Here is a 23,345-nt window from a genome sequence, read left to right on the forward strand (position 1 = left end):
CTGGTATCATTGCCTCGACGAGCATGGCGGCATAGGGCCCTGGTTTTTGATGGCTTTCATGCAGCATGCGGTCTTTATCTGTGTCACTGATCCTCAGCAGGGTGATCTCGCTCATGGTGGCCTGCTTTGAATTAGGGGAATGTTAGTATTGGGACTGCTTGCCTGTTCCTTTACATAACTATAACCGGCAGTTTACAGCCACGTGGTGGAGGCGAGACAGGGGCAGCATACAGGGATCTTTCCCGGGGACAGCTGCGAGGGGGTGAGACAGGGGCAGAGTTCATGCTTTCCGGATTGCCGGCAGCAGGAACAGGCCAAAGCTAGGAGCATTGCTTTGACTGTGAAAGGAGGGCACTGCTATAAATAAAGTTTTAAGCAGCGAAAAGTCTACGGCTTACCATGTCTGCCTGCTACTTGAATTCTGCTGTGCTGCCCCACTTGTCTGATCTCCACTGCAAGACTGATTGCGAAGGCCGAAAAGTCGACCTTGTCCTGAGTGAGCATGAGATAGGTGCTGTGCATGGTCTTGTTCACAGAGACAGACTAGACTATGTTCATTGTTCGCAAAAATGTATCTTTGTAAGGAATTCACTCCCTTTTTCCCATCACACAGCTGCGACTGTCTCCCGACCTACCCCGGCATCCCCCTCACAGAGGCTGGCGCAGATTAGGCGGCGAAAGAAAAGGACACGGGACGAGATGTTCTCAGAACTTATGGGCTGCTCCTGAGCTGAGGCGGCCCAGCAGACCCAGTGGAGGGAGAACATGTCGCAGTACCAGCGCTCACACAGCGAATGGGAGGACAGGTGGCGGCAGGAAGACCAGCAGGCGACTCAAACGCTGCTTGGACTAATGAGGGAGCAAACAGACACGCTCCGGCGCCTTGTGGATGTTCTGCAGGACCGGAGGCAGGAGGACAGAGCCCCACTGCAGTCTATCTCTAACCGCCCTCCCCCGCCACAAAGTCTCATACCCCCCTCACCCAAAGTACCAAGAAGGAGGGGCGGCAGGGGCTGTGAAAACTGTCACTCCACCCCTGCACAGTGCTCAATTACAAGCAGGCTCTCATTCCCAAAATTTTGATAAGTCCTTTCCTTCCCGCCTCACCCAAGCCCCCATCCCAGTTTCATCCCCTAACTGTCTAGTTGATAATAAAAAATACTTTTCTGTTAATTACTGTTTCCGTCATGTTCTTTTAGAGGAGACTGTGTTTGAAGGGGGGGAAGGGGGTTGGTAATTGGACAGGACAGTCAACTTTACCAGGGTACAGACACGGGGGCAGGTTCAGCAGCAGGTCACACACACAGTGCAGTCACTAGGCACCCTGGTCAGTCTGGGAGGTGGTTTTCATGTTCTGTGACTGTGACTTTGTGGCGGGGGAGGGCGGTTAGAGATCTTATGCAGCGGTCCTTATCCTCAATCACAGAGCCACGCAGCAGGGTGTCTGTAACCGTCCTCCCCCGCCACAAAGTCACATCGCCCCCACACACAGAGTCCCGAAAAGGAGGGGTGGCAGGCTCCGTTGAAACAACCAGTCCGCCACTGCGGACCGCTCTAGGAGCAGGAGCCTGTGATTCCTCGAGTTTAGAAGCGGTCTTTACATCACTACACACCCTACCCACCACAGTCTGCGTCCCAGTTTCAACCCTTTACCGTGAAATCAGTAATAAAGAAAATGGTGTTAATTAACAAAGTTCCATCTATTTTATTTTTAAGCGTGCATTGGAAGGGGGGGAACGGGGTATGTAACTGCAGAGGATAGTCAACATTAGCTGGGTAAAGAAATGGGGGCAGGTTCAGCTTCTCTGTAAACAAACTTAATAGTCACAGATTACCCTTCTCACTGAGGAACCTAGCTTTCAAAGCCTCCCGTATGCACATCGCTTCCCACTGGGCTCTTCTAATTGCACGGCTGTCTGGCTGGGCGTAATCAGCAGCCAGGCTATTTGCCTCAACCTCCCATCCCGCCATAAAGGTCTCCCCCTTGCTCTCACAGAGATTGTGGAGCACACAGCAAGCTGCAATAACAATGGGGATATTGGTTTCGCTGAGATCTGAGCGAGTTAGTAAGCTTCTCCATCTCCCCTTGAGACGTCCAAAAGCACACTCCACCACCATTCTGCACTTGCTCAGTCGGTAGTTGAAGAGTTCTTTGTCACTGTCCAGGGCGCCTGTATAGGGCTTCATGAGCCAGGGCATTAGTGGGTAGGCTGGGTCCCCGAGGATCACTATAGGCATCTCCACATCCCCAACAGTTATTTTGTGGTCCGGGAAGAAAATACCTTCCTGCAGGCGTCTAAACAGACCAGAGTTCCTGAAAACACGCGTGTCATGAACCTTGCCTGGCCATCCGACGTTGATGTTGGTAAAACGTTCCCTATGGTCCACCAGTGCTTGCAGCACCATTGAAAAGTAGCCCTTTCGGTTAATATACTGGCTGGCCTGGTGGTCCGGTCCCAGGATAGGGATGTGAGTCCCATCTATAGCCCCACCGCAGTTTGGGAATCCCATCGCGGCGAAGCCATCTATGACGACCTGAACGTTTCCCAGGGTCACTATCTTTGAGAGCAGTAGCTCAACGATTGCGTTGGCTACTTGCATCACAGCAACCCTCACGGTAGATTTGCCCACGCCAAAGTGGTTCGCTACTGACCGGTAGCTGTCTGGCGTTGCAAGTTTCCAGAGGGCTATGGCCACTCGCTTCTGCACAGTCAGGGCTGCTCGCATCCGGGTGTCCTTGCGCTTCAGGGCAGGGGACAGCAACTCACACAGTTGAAGGAAAGTTCCCTTACGCATCCTAAAATTTTGCAGCCACTGTGATTCATCCCAGACCTGCAGCACTATGCGGTCCCACCAGTCCGTGCTTGTTTCTCGGGCCCAGAATCGCCGTTCCACAGCATGAACATGACCCATTGCCACCATGATGTCCACGGCGTGGGGTCCCGTGCTTTGTGAGAGGTCTGTGCCACTCTCAGACTTCATGTCCTCACCGCGCTGCCGCTGGGATCCATACATCAGTCACCGGATTTGTGGTACCAGGCCACAGAGGCACGCTGCTGGTCCCCGCAACTCTGGCAGCGGTCATCCAAAAGGTGCTGCTCCCCGATTCCCAGATGCCGCTTACCAGAGCCTCCTCGGTGCTCTCCGGAGTCCTGGGGCTGCTCCTTAGAGCAATACTGATCTCCAAAGCCCGGATGCCAGTCATTGGAAGGCTGATGCCAGTCACCCGACCATCACTGGTCACCGGAGACCAGACGTTGGCCGCCGGAGTGTCATAGACGATCCCCATGCTCCCAGTCCCAATCACCGGAGCCTGCACACTGTCCCCAAAACGGGTGGCATCATTCTCCAGATTATTACTGGGCCTTTGAGCAGCGCTGTAGGTTGCCGGATACATGGCACAGCTCAGTGGGCTCCCGATACTGCTCTTTGATTGGCAGGCATAAGACTGCCAGACAGAGGGGGAAGTCTCCCTATTATGGCGACACCGTGGTCACCAGAGGAAGACCATTCCTCCTTGGGCTTTGAGAGCGAGGAGTCAATAGTCCCCAGGGACCAACTGCCACTTGCACAGCCAGCAGGTTCTTCCCAGAGCCAACCTGCAAGCATGTGGCCACAGGGTCAGTGGCCTGGGCCCTGGCAAATCTATAATTCATGGGCAGTTCGCCAAGCTGGGGGACCTCAGGCCCACCGCTCAGTCTCAGGGGCATGAGAAAGACCTTCGGCCTTGGTGTCTCAACCATTCCCAGGCTCAGATGTCGTGTCCATCCAAGGGGCCCAAGAGCCACTTCCTCTGGTTGATGTGGTTTCCCAGGCAGGGGACATGGAACCCTCCCCTCATCCTGGGCGGCCTCCCCCTCATCATCGCCTGATGAGGCATTAGCAGGCCTGTCGCAGATTGTGCCTCAAGATGATGTCAGAACCCACCAGGAGCTGCTTAAATGGGTGGCGGCCAACCTGGGATTGGAGGTGGAGGAGATGTCCGAACCTGCAGACTCCCTATTTGATGAGTTGGCGGCAGCAGCCACAGCAAAGAGGGGTCTGCCTGTGCCCGTTACCCCTGCCTCATTTCTAAGAGGGCAAAACGCAAGTACAACGTTTCTGGAAAGGGGTTTGAATACTTATATACACACCTCTCCCTCGAGTCACTGGTGGTCGCGGCTGTCAACAAACTCGAGAGGCAGGGGCAGCCCAGCTTGATCTCGAAAAATAAAGACATGAAGTGACTTCATCTTTTTGGCAGGAAAATGTGTTCTACAGCCAGCCTGTCAAACCCAAAAAACAAATAAAGATAGCGGTATGGAATGTTCGAACAATGTATGAAACAGGGAGAACAGCATCAGTAACAAAGGAAATGAGAAAATATGGCATTAACATTCTTGGGATCAGTGAGATGAGGTGGACGGACACTGGTATGTTAATACTGGACTCTGGTAAGAGAATTTTTTATTCAGGATGGATATCATCATGAAGGGGTGGGCATCATTGTTGACAAAGAGACGAGAAAGAGTTTGTTAGGATGGAGTCCTGTTACCTACAGAATAATAAGAGCGAGATTCTTCTCTAGATATGCGAAGACTACCATCATCCAATGTTATGCACCTACTGAACAAGCTGAGGAGGAGGAAAAAGACTTGTTCTATATCAGACTTCAGGAAGAGATACTTAAGACCCCATGCCACGACTTCCTGATTTTGATGGGCGACTTCAATGCTAAAGTCGGTTCCAGCAATGCCAGGTATGAAGCATGCATGGGGCGGGAAGGAGTTGGAGAGAGAAATGACAACGGTCAACGATTTGTAGACTTATGTCTTGAGAATGGACTGGTGATAGGTGGAACAATCTTCCAACATAAGACAATACACAAGCTGACGTGGATATCACCGGATGGGAAAACCAGGAACCAAATTGATCACATTGCAATCAATCAGAAGTGGAGAGGGTCACTGCTGGATACTAGAGTATCAAGAAGTGCAGATGTAGGTGGTGACCATCATCTTGTATTGAGCAAGCTTCAGATAAAATTGAGAAAGACGAAGAAAGTTTATGGGCAACAAATTTTCGACTCAAGGAAGTTGGAAGAACCGCCAGTAAAGGCACAGTTCATATTGGAGCTCTCGAAAAAGTTTCAACTTCTAAATGACTTGCAAACTGGTAATATAAACACTTTTTGTGACAACGTTGAGAAGGCACATGTAGAGACCAGCAAGACAGTGCTTGGCTACAAGAGAAGAGAGCGGAAAGTATGGATTTCAGATCATACATGGAAACTCATTGAGGAGAGGAAGATAGCAAAACTACGCATGCTAACTGGAAGGGATGAACAACAGAAAGCTGCGAACAAAGAATATAGGGAGAAAAACAAGGCTGTGAAGAGAAGTGCCCGAAAAGACAAAAGGGATTATATTACCAGTCTATCAAGAGAGGCACAGTCAGCAGCCGCGCGGGGCGACACAAGAACTGTGTATAGAATCACGAGGACTTTGACAGGAGGGTTCAGCAATAGGTCAACAGCGGTTAGAGGAAAGAATGGGAGAATATTGATAGAAGAGACGACAAATCAATCGATGGGCAGAGTATTTTAGAGAGACTTTAAATAGCTCAAATCCTGAAGAGGTAGTTGAAATAGAGGAAACGAGTTTTCAGATGGAGGTAGAATGTGGGCCTATCATAGAGCGAGAGATAGAAGAGGCTATTAGACAGACAAAAGCAAATAGGGCACCAGGTGAAGATAGAATAACCGCAGAAATGCTAAAAGCCGACCTGAATATGAGTGCCGGGATTCTAAAGGAGCTATTCAACAAGGTGTGGGAAGAAGGGAAGGTACCTGAAGCATGGAAGAAAGGTATCATCGTGAAATTACCAAAGAAGGGTGATTTGTCTTTGTGTGGTAATTGGAGAGGTATAAACTTACTATCAATGCTCGGGAAGGTTTTCTGCAGAGTTCTGTTACAGAGAATAAGACAAGCAGTAGAAGAGATCCTGAGGGAAGAACAAACAGGATTTAGGAGTGGGAGAGGATGCGTTGATCAGATATTTGTACTACGTACGATAATGGAACAATCTCTTGAATGGAACTCGCCACTGTTCATTAATTATCTCGATTTCGAGAAGGCATTTGATAGTGTCCACCATCCATCTCTCTGGAATATCTTAAATATATATGGATTCCCTTCGAAAGTGATTAACATCTTCAAAGATATGTATGTCGGCAATAAGTGTTGTGTTCGCCATGAAGGAGTGGTTCCATGTGAGAACGGGAGTTAGACAAGGGTGCGTTATTTCGCCCATTCTATTTCTTGTGGTCATAGATTGGGTGATGCGGAAAGCCACTGAAGATAGGCCAAGAGGGATCGCATGGGGAGCCTCTGGTCATATTGAAGACAGTGACTTTGCGGATGACATCGCCCTGATTTCAAGCTCTCAGACGGACCTCCAAGAGAAGACTGATAGAGTAGGTAGAGTAGCAAGGTGCGTAGGACTTAATATCCATGCTGGTAAGAGCAAAATAATGAAATAAAAACAGCCAGCTCGACGAAGACAGTGTTATGTGACGTAGAATTGGAGGAGGTGAACGACTTCAAATATCTTGGTAGTTACATATCGGCTGATGGCAATATTCAAAAGGAGATATCTACCAGAATCGGTCTTGCAGCAAATGCATTTTATAGACTTCAGAATATTTGGAGGTCAACCATCTTGCAAATGAAAACCAAGGTAGAGATCTACAGGTCGAACGTCCACTCTGTGTTGCTCTATGCGGCGGAAACATGGAGGACCAACAAGAAGATAGAAAGTCGGCTTCGGGGCTTTGAAGGAAGGTGTCTTAAGCGAATTCTTAACATACATTGGCCGCAGCGTATCACCAATGTTGAAGTGAGCCGATTAACGGGCATCAACAATATAGTGGATGAAGCCAAACAACGAAGATGGAGGTGGCTGGGGCATGTGTTGAGAATGGATGCTGACAGACACCCTCGTATTGCCCTACGATGGACACCACAAGGAAGAAGGAGGAGAGGTAGACCATTGGGGACGTGGCGAAGGACCATTGAAGAGGAAATGAAAGGTATGGGAATGAAGTGGGATGAAATCTGCTGTCTCACTCAAGAACAAAATGAATGGAGGAGAGTGGTTGGCGCCTTATGCTCCACAGAGAGTGAATAAGAAGAAGAAGACAGCCAGCCTACAGCTTCGTATCACAAACCACCAGACCTTGTTTGGCAGGTATCATTTTAACATATGGCAGTCCACGGTCAAGTTTGCTGACTTGCTCCCGCAGGACGCTAAGCAGGAGTTCAATGCCATACTACATGAGGGTAGGGCAATCACGAGAGCCTCCCTCCAGGCCACTTCAGATGCGGCAGATTCCTCAGCCAGGGCAATGACTTCCATGGTGGCCATGAAAAGGGTGTCATGGCTTCAGTCGTCTAGTCTGTCGGTGGAAGTCCAATAGTCCCTCCGGGACCTCTTGTTCGATGGCTCGGCCCTATTTATTTGCTGAACAAACAGCAGATTACACAGCCTAAAAGACTCAAGGGCCACTCTTTGCTCACTGGGTCTGTACATCCAGGCCCATGCTAGGAAGATATTTAAACCTCAGCAAACGCAGAGGTTCACGGGCCAGACCAAAGCGGAACCGTCCTGCAGAAACAGCAGGGAATATAGGCGTCACCAAGGCCAGCCACCTGCAGCAGGGGCTCATTTGAGCTCAAACCACGCCCTTCCCAAGAACAGGCAATCATTTTGAGGGGACGCTCAAGGGCAATTTCCCAGCCTGCAACAGGCTCTCTCTTACCCTTTCTTTTCCCACTGTTTGTTACCTTTCCTCCCCACTTGGACTGCCATAACTATGGATCACTGGGTCCTCAATACGGTGGCAGCGGGGTATACCCTCCAATTTCTTTCTGTCCTCCCTTTCATTCCCATTCCCCATCTCTCTTGAGGGACCCTTCTCATGAGCAATTACTTGCCCAGGAGGTACAAGCCCTCTTGCGGCTGGGGGCCGTGGAGGAAGTTCCCGTAGAACAAATAGGAAAAGGATTTTACTTCTGGTACTTTCTCATTCTGAAGCCCAAAGGGGGCCTATGCCCCATCTTAGACCTATAAGACCTCAACAAATATCTCAAGAAGTTGAAGTTCCACATGGTCCCCCTGGCCTCCATCATCCCCTTCCTGGATCTCGGAGACTAATATGCTGCCCTCAACCTGAAAAACACATACTTTCACATCTCAATATTTCCAGGCCACAGGAGATTTCTATGGTTTTTGGTCAGTAGACACATTACCAGTTCGTAGTGCTCCTGTCCAACCTAGCAACAGCGCCAAGAGTGTTTACAAAGTGCATGGCAGTAGTCGCAGCTTACTGTCGGGGTCCAGACCTATCCTTATCTGGATGACTGGCTCATTAAGGGCTGCTCAAAAGGGCAGGCGCAACTTAGTATCGAGGTGTTGCAAGCCACTTGTCATGCCCTGGGCCTGTTGATAAGCAAACAAAAATCAGTATTGGTCCCTGTTCAGAGGATAGAGTTAGTTGGAGCAGTCCTCGACTCTACCCAACCAGAGCATTGTTACCACAAGCCAGGTTCAGGGCAATGTCGGATCTGATTGCCCAAGTCACCACATCTGCCCACTGCAGCTCAGGTCTGTCTCAGACTCCTAGGGCACATGGCTGCATGCACCTACGTAGTCTAGCACACAAGCTGTGGTTGAGGCCCCTTCAAATGTGGCTGTTGGTCTGTTCCTCAGACCCACCCCCTGGACAGGCTCCACGGTGGTGCAATCCAAATCTGGTGATGGAAGGGGTTTCGTTTGTGGCTCCATGGCCCACAGAATCCCTGGTGTCAGATGTGTCTGACCTCAGCTGTGAAGCGCACCTTGGTGCCCTCAAAACTCAAGACTGTGGTCACGGGAGGAGCTGTCACTTGACATAAACAGAGAGCTCGGCCATCTGCATGGCATGTGAGGTATTCCTTCCCCTTCTATTTGGTTGAGTGGTGCAAGTACTGACAGACAATATAGCCTCCATGTTCTACATCAACAGACAAGGGGGAGCCTGATCGTCAGACCTGTGTCAGAAAGCCCTTGCCAGTGGGACTTCTGCATCAGCATGCTATCTGCCTAGAAGCCTCTCACCTCCGCAGTATTTGGAACACACTGGCAGATCGCCTCATCAGGTCCTTCTTCTCTCACCACGAGTGGTCCCTCCACTCGGAGGTTGCCCAGATGCTCTTCCAAAAGTGAGGAGCTCCCCAAGTGGATCTGTTCGCAACCAGACAGAACAGAAAGTGCCACCAATTCTGCTTATGACAAGGCCTCGGCTGCAGCTCGCTATTGGGTGCCTTCCGTCTGTCGTGGTCAGAGGGTCTCATGTATGCCTTTCTGCCAATCCCACTGATCAGCAAGGCCCCTTTCAAGATCAAGGACAAGGCACGAGTCGTCATGTTTGCCCCGGCCTGGCCTCACCAGTATTGGTTCAGTGCACTCATGGATGTGGCAATGACAGTCCCATGGATTCCCCTGGCCATCCAGACCTGCTTTCTCAGGATCTTGGAGGGTCGCTGCACCCGAATCTGACCTCTCTCCACCTCACAGTGTGGATGCTGTGTGGCTGAGCCCTGAGGAGCAGGCCTGCTCCACGCAGGTCCAGCAGGTTCTTCTGGAAAGCAGAAAATCCTCCACTGGAACTATCTACCTTGCGAAGTGGAAATGCTTTTCCTGCTGGGTTTTGGAGTGGAATATCTCCCCTACCAGTGCCTCTTTACAATCCATCCTGGACTACCTTCTGCATTTAAAGCAACAGGGCCTTGTCTTTTCATTGACTAAGGTGCACTTGGCGGCCATATCAGCATTCCAACTGCACATCCAGGGTAGATCAGTATTCTCACATAAGATGACAATCAGGTTCCTCAAGGGCCTCAAGAGAATGTTTCCTCCAGTCCGCAATACAGTTTCCCCAATGGGATCTCAATCTAATCCTTTTCAGGTTTACCAGTCCTCCTCTCAGACCTCTAGCCTCTTGCGCTCTCTCTCCCATCTGTCACGGAAGGTCGCATTCCTTGTAGCTATTACATCAGCAAGGTGAGTCTCTGAGATTAAAGCTTTGACGTCAGAGCCCCCGTAAATGTGTGTTACAAGGATAAAATCCAGTTGTGTCCCATCTCGCCTCCTGCGAAAGGTGGTGTCGCATTTCCATGTCAACCCGGATATCTTCCTCCTGGTGTTCTGTTCAAAGCCACGCGTATCTAACGAGGACAGGCTCCTGCACACCCTACACATCAGGCATGCCCTGGCTTTCTACCTAGAGCATACTAAGCCTTTCTTCAGATCAACTCAACTCTTCATTGCGTTGGCTGACAGAATGAAGGGCGTCCTAGAGGATTTCGTCCTGGATCACCACCTGCATCTGTACCTGCTACGAATTGGCGTGGGTGATGCCCCCACCAATAGTAACTGCTCACTCCGTGAGAGCTCAGGCATTGTTGGCCGCTTTCCTGGCTCATGTCCCCATCCAGGATATCTGCAGAGCTCCAGTGTGGTCATCAGTACACACTTTCACAACACATTACACCATCACCCAGCAAGCCATGGATGACGCTGGATTTGGCAGAGCTGTGTTGCAACTGACACATCCATAAACTCCTGCCTGCTTCCTGAGGTACTGCTTGGGAATCACCTACAATGGAATGGACATGAGCAAGCACTTGAAGAAGAAAAAATGGTTACTCACCTTTTGTAACTGTTCTTTGAGGTGTTGCTCATTTCCAATCCATGACCCACCCTCCTTCCCCTCTGTCATAGTTCTGGAGAGAAGGAACTGAGGGAGGGAGGGGGCTGGAAGCGCCCCTTATACTGGTGCTTACACATGCCATGCCAGAACCGGTCCCCTATGGATACCCCTGAGGAAAAACTTCTGGTACCGGTGCCTGTGGCAAGCACACACACCTACAATCAAATGGACATAAGCAACACACCTTGAAGAACAACAGTTACAAAAGGTGAGTAACCGTTTTTTCCAGCTGCACAGTAACTTTAGGACAAACCTACGCCACATCCCAGCTTGAAATACTTAGGAAATCCCTAGTTTTATAAATACAGTTAAACCCTGTTATCTCGACGGCCTAGGGGTTTGCCAAAAGCCGTCGAGATAACCAATGATCGAGATAAACCCCTATCCACCCCCCACCCCCTCCCTGCCCCCTTACCGCGCTGCCTGCACGTGGCTGGATCCGGCAAAGCGGAGCCGGGCGGGCGGGCGGGGAAGCGGAGCCGGCGGGCGGGCGGCAGGCGAAGCCGGGACCAGGTATGTGGGGCGGGGACGGGCAGGGACCAGGTATGCGGGGCCAGGCAGGGACCGGGTATGCGGGGGCGGGGAAGCGGGGACCGGCGGGCGGGCGGCAGGAGAAGCCGGGACCAGGTATGTGGGGCGGGGACGGGCAGGGACCAGGTATGCGGGGCCGGGCGGGCGGGCGGGGCGGGGACAGGCAGGGACCGGGTATGCGGGGGCGGGGAAGCGGGGACCGGCGGGCGGGGAAGCGGAGCCGGCGGGCGGGCGGCAGGAGAAGCCGGGACCAGGTATGTGGGGCGGGGACGGGCAGGGACCAGGTATGCGGGGCCAGGCGGGCGGGGACAGGCAGGGACCGGGTATGCGGGGGCGGGCGGGGAAGCGGAGCCGGGCGGACGGGCGGGCGGCGAAGCGGAGCCGGCGGGCGGGTGGGTACGCGGGGAACCGCGGGGCTGGGGAGCCGGGGAGCGGGCGGCTGGGGACACGGTGGGTCGGGGACGCGGGGAGCCGGGCGGCTGGGGAACCGCGCGGCTGGAGAGCCGGGGAGCCGGCGGCTGGGAACGCGGGAAGCGGGCGGCTGGGGAACCGCGCGGCTGGAGAGCCGGAGAGCCGGCGGCTGGGGACACGGTGGGTCGGGGACGGGCTCGAGATATTAGGGTTCGGCAAATCGACATAACGGATGAGAAACTCATAAGCCAAAGAGGGAGTTTGGCGGTTCCACTTGTAAACCGTCGACTTAATAGGATTGGCAAGTTAACCGAGGTCGACATAAATGGGTTCGACTGTACAACCAGGAGGCCAGGACTGCCCCTGAAAATTGGAGCTATTTGTAGGTTTCCAGGACACATGGTCACTCTATTTCTATATTGCCTGTTTGGTGTAGAGACTGCCATCTCCTTTGCAATACAAACACAAACTCTCATAATTCTTCCTTGCTTATTTCTACAGGCTTTGAAAGGATTCTCATTACATGCTAACAGTATAGAGACTGAAATGTCAGCATTTTTTTTGCAGGGAATTAAGCACCACTCCAAAACTGATTCCTGTGATTATGTTGGAAGCTTGTCAACTATCAAACTCAGCCAATGGTAATAAAGCAAAGCTGCTTTAATTTCCTCCTTGTGAGACATATGATTCACTATATGCAATGAACAAGGCAAGGTAGTAATGTAGAAATGAATTCTTGAGCGTACAGATATATAAACTTTGATTTTGGGGTTAAGGTTAATTTTTTCCCTAAAATGAGGGGTAAAAACCAAAGCTTCAACCAACATGCTGTTCATGTGTGTCTTCATTATTTCCCCCATTTGATTTTACTTGTCAGTTTAAACTCTCATTTCATTTAGAATCTGAGCCAGTTGACCCTTAGGCCTTGAAAGCTAAAATGGCAGTACCCACCAACCCTGCTATTTTAAAGGTCTGTCCTTTTTCTATTTGCAAATTGGTTTTACTTTTTTAATTTCAAAGAGGATCATAATGTTACTTCAAAATCCGCATCTTGCTAACACTGGACACACCATGTCATATGGGAGCGATCACATATTTCATAAATCAAGGAAAGTGTGGTCTGTGAATTGGAAGTCAGGGACTCTTGATTTCTAACCACAACTTTGACATTGACTTGCTCTGTGATTTTTGGCAAGTCACTTTTCATTCTGTTTCAGTTTCCCTGTCTGTAAAACAGAGATAGTAATAATTAATTCTGTCAAGGAGGATTGATTATTTAATTTTTGTAAAGGACTCTGATGATCAAAAATGCAATAGAAATGCTTAGGAATACTTGTTTGCTCATTTTGTTTAAATGTGAAGGAGGACCAAAATAGATAACTCATGAAAGCATCTGAAACTTTTATGCAATTATTGCAAGTTACTGAGCTTCCTTAACTCCCAGTAAACTCACCAGGAGTTTGAGGTGTTTAGCACACTTTTTACTTAATAATAAAAAAAATTGCTTTAGGATATATTAAGGGTATTCTAAGTCATTCTCTTTAAATGTGTAATGCCAAGCCAGCATCTTTGAAGTGGCCATTTGTAGGCAGTCTGCTTCTGGTAATTACACAAATTAAGTGGGGGAATGGCTGTTAAGGCTGTCGGTTTCTTCTGATTCAACTCAAAACACTTTGGGATCTTTGTGGCCAGTGCACCCCTAATTCTGCTTCTTTCTTCAATGATGTGTGTGGGAGATCCGACCAGCTGAGCCATTGTAAGGGCCTCCACCAGTAACAGTAACCAGCAAGAACAACAACTTCACTTGAACCTGGTCAAGGCCCTCTCTCTCTCTCTCTCTCAGTAATGAAAGGGCCTAGAGTCATGAATCAGAAACAGACCCTTTCTCCTCTATATCTGTTAGCAAAATTCCATTACCTTTTCAATGTCCATATACAGGTGGCTTCCCTCTCCCCCATTCTTAGCTGAATTGGGTCACGACAAGTTTGGTTGAAGCTCTTCCTCACCCCCCCCATCCCCCAAACAAAACAGCCAAAACTTAAACTTAGGTGTTCAAGTTATACATTTGATTCACTCTCGTTAACACCCTTTGGCTTCAAACAGATACAATAGCAGGAGGAAACTTGCTCTGGATTCCTCTCTTCAAAAGGAGGAAATCTTTCAGATATGTCAGAAAACTCTTTTCAGCTTGGGCCTAGAAAGAGACTGAGATATTGAATACAAGGAGGAGAGTGGCATAGATGGCCACTCTAATAAGGGTGCTGCAAGTGTGAGATGGCCTTTAAACATGCTTCAGACAGACATCTAAAACACCAGAGGGAGGGGGGAAGGAGAAGTTTGGTGGTTGTGATGGCTTATTTATTTATTTTAACAGAAATCTGACTTTTTGACCTTTTTTTCTGGGACAAATGTATTAATTTGCTCTAAATTGTACCAGGACAGAAATGCAGCTCATGTAATACTCTGTACCAAAAGCAGTAACCATGAAAACACACGTACTCATTCAGAAGAAAAGATGTGATCTTATATTAACCATATAAATTACATATTACCAGGAAAACATCCTGCATCTGCTGTACATAGAACTTACCAGGAAATTAAATGGTCAGGTTACCATGTAAGATATGTGTACTGTTTAAGGTAAACAAAAGTAAAATGAAATTAATTGCTGTCCATGTATTTCTCAGGCTATTAGTAAAGAATTAGAGTTAAATACTCTGCTTATCAGTGACATGAGCATGCACGCCTTTGTGTTTAATATAGCTGTTCCTTGTATCCCTGTTCTTGTAAAAATTGATCTGTTGGGGTAGACTCTAAAATTCAACTCAGTAATTTTCAGTAGGGAATAATTATGTGGGAAGACAATGTCAGGATCCCTGCTTGTATGGCCCTACTTGTTAGTCTGTTATTGCTTGTCTTCACTACGGGGAGATCAATGCAGTGAAGTGAAGACCTGCTAAATCGACAGCAGAGCGCTCTCTGGTCAACCACGTTACTCACTGTTCTTGGAAAGGTGAAGGGAAGTCGACCGGAGAGCATCTCCCTTGACGCAGCACAGTGAAGTTACCAGGGTAAGTTGACCGAAGCTACGCTGACTCCAGCTACATGGAGTACTGTAACTTAGGTCGACTTACCTTGGTAGTGAAGACAAGCCCTTAGGCTTATTTCTTGACCTTGTTTCCCCCAACCCACTTATCACTTACTCCGTTTAGATCCTTGCCTCAGACTGCCTCTTTTTCCTAATGTCTTTTTTTTTTTTAAATCTTATTTTTCATCTGTCCAGCCATCCTTTTATTTTTAGGAGCAGTAGAATAGCAGCTCCATTCTCATGTGCAGAAGCACATTATGAAGTCTTATATAATAAAACAGACTGGCATTTAAGGCTTTATCTAGGCTAGGGATAGGTAATGTGAACTGCCTAACTCTGACCTAAACTCAAACATATTTTTCCTAATGTAGATTCAGGGAACATCTTTAGCTCAATTTTTAGCTGGTAGAGTTACAGCCTAGAATTTTGGCTATGACTTGACCTATATCTGCATTAGGAAAAGTGGTTGAGTTTTTAGATCACACTTAGCTAGTTTGTGTTAACTAATCCCGACCTTAACTCAGTCCCTTTTTTTTTTTAAATAGAATCATAGACTCTCAGGATTGGAAGGGACCAATCCCCAGACAGATTTTTGCCCCAGATCCTTAAGTGGCCCCCTCAAGGATTGAGCTCACAAGCCTGGGTTTAGTAGGCCAATGCTCAAACCACTGAACTATCCTATCCCCCCCTTCCTAGGCTACACAAAGCTTAAGAGTTCTGAGGAGAGCTCTAATTATTATGGCTTCTGCTTTTAGGTTGAAAACACTGGCCAGCAAAAGCATCATATAGTTATAGGGGATGAAACCCAGACTGTTTAGTAAATTGTGTGCTTAAAAAAATCTTATCTAATTGTTTTTTTTAAATGGAGCTCTCGGTCATATCTTTGCTGATCTTCATTTTCACGTTGCCTTCAATTCATGAAGGAGAAGTGTAAAAGGAAACATGCATCTTTGTAGCAGTACTGAAAAATGACCTGAAAGTCGTCCTTTAAATTTTTACACTTATTTGTTGGGAAATAAGGGTGAATGGGAAAGAATCCCCCCAGTGTTTCATTTTGAAAGCTATATGTGGAGTTTTAGTCATGTAACTCCTACTGGTGTCAAGAGGAGAGGAGCATATAAACTACAAATAATTCTTATTTGTATTGCCTCAGTAGGGAAACTGAGGCAGTGACTTGCCCAAAGCAACACAAGTCAGATGTGAGATTTTAACTGCATATTTACTGACTCTCAGTGCTCAGTTTATTATTCCAGCCCTCAGAGTTTTAATACTATTAAAACAGTTGGAGTTGCAGTCAAAGTTACAGAACTCTAATTAGCTACCCTTTGAAAATGTGAAATACTCTTTAGGAGGAAAGAGTAACATATTAAAGAAGTAAATTAAAGCTGAAATAATAAATTTTAATTTGAGTTTTAATGTAAGTAACGTTTTAAAACGCATTATAGTAAACTTCAGATGACAGTGTAGATTCTTCACATTATCCCATTACAAATATGTCCACTATAAAAGCCTCACTAAGGAGTAATTCTGTGTTTAATATATTTTTAGAAGTCTATACATTCATATTTCAGTGAAAATCTGAGCCTAAATATTTCTTCAAGATGGCATCTGGAATTCAGATACAGTAACTGGAATTTCTGTAAAAAAGAAGGAGGAGTACTTGTAGCACCTTAGTGACTAACAAATTTATTTGGGCATAAGCTTTTGTGGGCTGTTTTTAGCCCACGAAAGCTTATGCCCAAATAAATTTGTTAGTCTCTAAGGTGTCACAAGTACTCCTCGTTCTTTTTGCTGATACAGACTAATACGGCTACCACTCTGAAACCTGGAATTTCTGAGTTAGGGTGAATATTATGTAATCTATAGAATAGGAAACTCTTGGAGCATTTCCTGCTTCTTTGATATATGGTTTTAATTGTTAATGTATATCATTTTGGTAGATTACAGGAAACAGCACTGGGGGTGCGGAGGGGAGAGGTGGATCATTTGGAATCCATCTGTGTCACAGAGTAGTTCTTCATCAGTACTGAGAAGCAGCTTCCTCATGACCTGCAAGCACAGCAAAGAAACCCCCCCGAAAGATTGATTAGTCCGTAGGGGTGGCGGGGGTGGCTGCGGGGTGGGGGGTGTGTGTATTTATGAGTGGTGGTGAGGGTTAACCCTTTTGGTTCCATGCAAAAAAATAAACAACTTAATTCAGTTTACCTGAATTGGCGATTTATAAAAGTTCATTTAAAAATAGATGTGGAGCAATCCAACAGTAGATAAACATATATTTGAAAATGGGCTCTTTAGTCTAGCAGAGAGAGTTATAACATGATCCAATGGCTGGACAAATTCAGACTAGAAATGAGACTTTTTTTTTTTTTTAACAATGAAGGTAATTAACTACTGGAACAATTTACCAAGGGTTGTGGTAGATTCTCCATCACTGCCAGGCTTTAAATCAAGATTGGATATTTTTTTCTTAAGACATGCCCTGGGAATTATTTTGGAGAAGGTCAAACTAGATGATCACCGTAGTCCCTGCTGGCCTTGCAATCTAGGAAGGGTCATAATTGTATGTGAGGACTTTGAAGAAGTGAAGCACTATGCAAAGGCTAAGTAGTATTAAATTGTATAATACCCTTAAAATCTTTTGTAATCAGAGTGAAGTTTAGTTAAACTCCTAATACTGAGAATCATAGCTAAAAAGTGTGCAGTTCAAAAGATCAAAACTCTCACTAAACTGGGTTTTAACTCTCACATAGCAGCCGCTTGGGTGTTTCCAGACTTGTAGCCCAAGCTGAAATGTATCTGTTTTTGTCTTTCTGCTCCCCACCCCCACTGTATGCATTGTTGTCCTATAATGATTGGCTGTGGGACTAGAAACAGCTGTACTGAGCCTTGATTTTAAAGAGGTTGCAGGCCTTCCTGCTGTTTAGCCAGTTGGTAGTGGTTAACGACTAGAGAAGAGAGAGTGAAGTAGCTGTTTCCATTATAGTTTCAAGACAGCTTGATTCCTCTGCGATGGAATGTGTTTGCAGCTGTCAGATGAACCGATTCCTGCTGTCCTCATTTTGACTTGCAATCCATTGGGTTTGTGCAGAGGAAGAAGTTCTGCAGCAAATATTCTTTCCAAACAAAAGATTTTCTTTCCTTCCTTCTCAGGGGGGATGGACTATCCTAAAAACACGCAGCTTTGTATGTAAATATATGCAAGCTGATTATAGGCTGGGGCACAAGCCAAGGTTTGAGTGAGCCCAAGGGTGTTTCACATTAAAATGTGAAGCCTGACAGGATCAGTGGGTCTAACTTAAGACAGCTTCTTGATTAGCATGAGACTGGGTGGCTGCCTTGTTTCCTGCCCTTCAATAGCTATTCACTGTTTTCAAGGCGGAGAACTGTTCAGCGGAGGAGCTGTGGCAACTTGAGCAGACTATACACGGTGGACTCACTGAAAGCAAATGTTTGGATTAATTTGCAGCCTATCCTCCCAAGCCGGCAGGAGCTAGTGCATTAGAGAGGAATATAAATCTATCCATTAAAACAAATAACCACACACACAAAAGAAACAACTGGCAAACTGCTGAAGGAGGGCATAAGACAGACGCCTCAGCCATTATGACCATCTGTGTTTCCCGGATTCTACAAGAATACAGTTGCTGCTTCTTGTAGGTCATATGTGCTAGATGTGTGAATGAGACACATGTACATCCAGTGTGTATGGAAAAGCGGTGGGTGCTGCTAACAGGAAGATTGATCGAATGATTACTGCAGCAATGGTTTAGGATGCTTCCATGGATTCTTGTCTTGGATTCTGATAGGTGAAGAAAAATGACTTTCACTGTTATCAAAGCGTCATTCTAATCCTGTGCAGTTGGAGATCTGACAGTGCTTCCTACAGTTCCTGGGCGCGCTCTGTTTCGGGTCAAAACCAAAGGCAGTGGGGCTTTCCTAATTTGTTTGGGTCTTTTTGTGTTCTGGCTCACACTTGACTAAGCACTCCTATGCTGAATCGAGCTATTGTTTGGGATCCCAGAGCTTTTCACGCTGCAATCCCCTACCCCCTCACCCTCCTTGCCTGAGAAGCCACATAATGTGCCTTTCCTCCACATGAATCTGGAAGCTATAAGCTGGACTGATTGCAAATGAAGTGTAATGCATTGTGGGATGTGTGTAAAAATTGGATCATTCGAAGGGGGGGAAAAAAGGAACAGACCTGCAGTTTGCTTCACAGAAGAGGTAGTGGCAAAATGTTTGCAGATTCTACCCAAGCTGTGCCTGTAGTAGACTAATGAAACGAAGCGTCGCAAGCACACCGTGAGGCCTGACTCATGCCACTGCTGCAGGAGGATTAGACTGCAGGTAGCCTCAAAATGAAGAAGACACGGAGTACAACCTTACGGCGAGCCTGGCCTAGTTCAGATTTCTCCGACCGGGCCTCAGACCGCATGAGGTCCCGCAGTGAAAAGGACTACCGACTGCACAAACACTTCCCACCAGCTTTTATTGCCCAGGCATCCCGGGGCTACATGACATCAGGTTTGTAACAGCATTTTTGTGCTTATTGCAAGGCTCAATGTTGGGTGTTTATTTGGTTCGCTAATACTGTGTTGATAGGTAAAAGGATATAATATGACTGATAGCATAAGTTGTGAATAATACAAAAAAAAAAAAAAAAAAAGCACAGACATCCACCATTTTGTACCTCAGCAAGATTCACAGCAGGGCCCTCTCAATATGGTGTTTAAAATCTATTAGTAAAAAATAAAATAAATTAAAGGAAGTAATTTTCGTATCTATATTTTCAGTTCAGGATGGATAAAAATGACCCGGGTGTCATGATCAGAGCAGCCCCTTTGCTCTTGTGCTTACGAATAAGTATGTGCTGAATGTTTACTACCTAACCAAACATTCCCTTTCCAACTGGTCAGGTACAATTATCTCAATGGGGGCATATCTATATTGCATTTTCTAAAGAAGTGTCACCTGTAATTCTGAATGCTCTTGCCCTGTTCCAAGCTCGTCAGGTTTCAGAAGCATATTTCCATACAGAGACATGTATCCGTAGTGAAAATGAATATAAATGCCATATTTGTGTATAAAGAGTGTGTGTGTGTGCATGCACTTGTATACATGTGTTTATTCATCGATTCATTGTTTTAAACGGAGGTTGTATGGAAATAATGGACCCTGCATCAAAATGTTTGTGCTTGGCAGAAAAGAAGCACAACAATGTAAAAACAGAGAGAGGCAAAAATAAGGAAGGGTTTACTCTTCAAATTAGTGTCTTATGTAAATAAAAAAGCTTCCATATTTCTAAATGAAAGCCTGTTCATTTTGAAATGTATCTGATCAGCCATGTAATTCAGAAATTCGATAAACACAGGAAGAATACTTGAGAGAATGCTGGGGGGAGGGGGGGGGTGAGGGATCCTGGAAGTCGTCTTTGTTGTTCTACTGCTTGATTATTGTGATGATCAGACAGAACATTTCATTACTATGATGTCAAATACCAATTTATCATGAAGGCACATTTTTCCTCTAAGGCTTAATTTAGGTTGAGTAGGCAGATTCCTTTAAAAGGGAAAAAAGAGGAGAGAGAGAGAGAAAATGAAGGTATTTTACCATGCATAGTTGAAAACAGTTCCAATCCCATCTATGCTGGAAAGGTTGAATCAAAGCTTGTGGTTTTCAGTTACATTCTTACTTTATTATTGTTCTTCCTAATAAACATGTCTCTTTTAGCCAGGAGTGGTTTTTTGTGTTTTAAAAATTGTCTCATGACTTTTCTGTAATTAACCACAAAACCTAAAGGAAATGTGCATTATGTTGCAAATTTGCCTTCATATGGATATTGTGCTGTTTTGGCAATAGTCTTCTTGATTTTTCTCTGTCGCGGGACAGTTCATATTTAAGGAAAATGACAAGTATAACTTATGCTTAAGCAGCTGAAGAAAGCTACAATGGTTGGTACTGTATATATTTTGGGTGGTGATGGTGCAGCAGATTTAGAAAAGAATCTGCAAGCCAGATCTCACTCCAGCATGTACTTCTAAAATCTAAACAGATATTCTTTGACTTTTCTGATATTCTTAGTTTGAGATGCACATTGTCAATTTCATCTCAAACAATACTTTTAAGCTTTTCTTTTAGTATGGAAACCAGTTCTGAAGCTAAAGAATCTTTCAGTAGTGTTTCTGGCAGTTGATGGGGGGGTTATTTTTATTTATTTTAACACGAGTGCAACTCAGATGCATTCTTCCTGGAAACAGTCTGAATTCACAAAAGCATTATCCTGACAGGGTCTGTATGATCAAATTTGAGTCATCCTTAGGATCAAATGTGTAATGATCTGTATTTTAGAGAGTGTGTGTGTGTGAGTGAGAGAGAGAGAGAGAGAGATGTGGGCGGAAGGGTAACATCCATTATAAATGTGTTATAAAATGATCCCAAAAAGGCATGTTACAGCTATGACTATACAGGAGACTGATTTCTAATGTTATAACACAACAATGGAGGAAGAAAAGCAGGTGTCACATCTAGTATGAGTAATCTACTAAAGTTATTACAGGCATAGCAAAATGGAAATGAAAACCAGATTTTTTTTTTTTTTAAATTAAGTAGGTAGAATTTTAGCAGAAAATGTAATTGTGGCCTTTTTGTGAGTGGCTTGCTTGCTTTTTTTTTTTTTTTTTTTTTTAATGAGCCCTGTCCAATGCACTTCCAAATAGTAGGTTTGGGAGGAATGGGTACTATATATAAGCAGATCTAGTTATTTAAAGTAATTTCTTCCTCACAGGAAATCCATAGGAAGTCTTCTTGCATAAAAGTTGTGACTGTGACTACAAGTACATTCTTTGTCACCCAAAATGGAGAAAGTGCCTGAAATGCATAGGCTTTTCAGACTTCTGCATTCTGTTTATCCAGTCATTTAACCTAATCACCATTAGTATTGTTGTGGTCCTTTTTAATTAAATGCTGCATTGTTTGAGAGTGGGGAGAAGGAGAGGAAGTTTTCTGGCTTGATTGCTTTATTTCAGGGATATAAGATAGAGATAGGCAAATGACTCTTTACTATGGCACTAAAAATCTTAAACAAATAAACACTAAATATAACTCTGAACTGATTTGTGGAAAATCTGGTATGTACACATTTATTCCTTTAAACAGTACAAAAATACTAGGTGGTGCTATGAAGAATTGTGTGCTACAAGTAAAGTTTTGGAAAAATGCAGGCTCCTTACTAGAGAAGTGACGGTGCACCATTTTAAAAAAAATCTTTTCATTAATAATGAATAAGAACCAGTTTTGAAATTTGATTTATAGTAAGAAACATTGATGTTTAGTATTAGCATTTTCAATACCTTCAGGGCAAACTGCCCATAAACTGTGGCAGTTATTGCAAATATGGATGAAATTTATGTGGGGAAGCCCACAAAGAGAATGGCAGATCAATGAAGAATGAATTTAAAATTATATAAATCTAGAAAAATCTCACATTTTTATGGTGAATAATGTCTTAGTGCTGGCTATCTAATCTGCTGTAATCCAGAGTTTCTTCAGGCTTCCTAGCAACCACTGGGTTCAAAGGCCATGCAATGTGTTCATTGTTTATGCTGAATATTAATTTGCCAGTGGAAGACCGACTAAGGAAAAAAGCTTTTCTATTGCTGAAAAGAAAACTATAACAATAAAGGTGTTTGCCCTTGCATATGAGAGAGATTTTGAACAAATGGGTGCAATAAATTTTGCACACATCACCAAAAAAAAGAGATTTCACTTTTTATATTTTTATTGATTATTACTTAATCAAAGGGAAAATAAAGTCCTATAAAACCCCAAGCAGACTGAAAGTTACTTAGACTCAGGAAGGGGGACTCTGAAAAACCACACAGGGTAATGTATATACTTCAAGTGTCAGAAGCATTTTTTTTTTAAAGGAAGTTTGTTTGGTTTTTGTTTAATCAGGAGAGATGATCCATGTGCTGTGGATTACACAGCTATTCTATTGGGCTACCAAAATTGGATTGGGTTGGCTTTTATATTGTTATATATGAATACCATTCCAACTCTCTTTGTGCTATTTTAATTAAAGCTTGTTGGGGTTCCAGGTAATTTACTAATTGGAGGTTGGAAAAAACCTTTCCCATTTCATCATAAAGAAACAGTCTAATGTAAACAGCATGAGAGCATGTCTGAAGGACTTTAAATGAGTACTTTCTGGAACTACTGAGAGGTTACTTTCTGAGAAGTCTGCAGTTAGTTCTGAGCTCAGAAGTTAACAATAATGGCATAGTGGATGAAATTTAGCTCTGGTATAAGCCAGTCGGCGTTCCATTATGAGCCACTATCTTTACAAAAAGTTTATTAGCCAAAAAAAAAAAAATTGGACACAAAATTCAAACAGTTCTTGCCCAGTACAAACTTCGCTTCTGAAGGAAAAAGCTTGCTCCTCTCTCTTTCTTTTGAGGGATTACATTTTGACACAAAGCATAGTACTGTCTCTTCAGCTTCATTTAACAGAGGGAGCCTGGGAGTTAT

The 23,345-nt window shown here is 45.4% G+C and overlaps 1 protein-coding gene across 2 annotated transcripts in view; it reads left to right on the forward strand.

Moving 5' to 3' along the window:
* STOX2 (storkhead box 2) overlaps positions 1 to 23,345 on the forward strand; it is a 219,495-nt gene that overhangs the window by 94,364 nt on the left and 101,786 nt on the right. The window contains exon 1 of one of the 2 annotated variants that reach the window (XM_045018658.1): positions 19,047 to 19,343. The exons of the other annotated variant lie outside the window; for it this stretch is intronic. Within the exon in view, the coding sequence (XP_044874593.1) occupies positions 19,178 to 19,343 (166 nt within the window). The 5' untranslated portion in view covers positions 19,047 to 19,177. Of the gene's footprint in view, positions 1 to 19,046; positions 19,344 to 23,345 lie in introns of those variants that run through there. 2 annotated transcript variants of the gene reach the window in all.

The sequence above is a fragment of the Mauremys mutica genome, chromosome 5 (genome assembly GCF_020497125.1).
Source record: "Mauremys mutica isolate MM-2020 ecotype Southern chromosome 5, ASM2049712v1, whole genome shotgun sequence".
Lineage (NCBI taxonomy): Eukaryota > Metazoa > Chordata > Testudines > Geoemydidae > Mauremys > Mauremys mutica.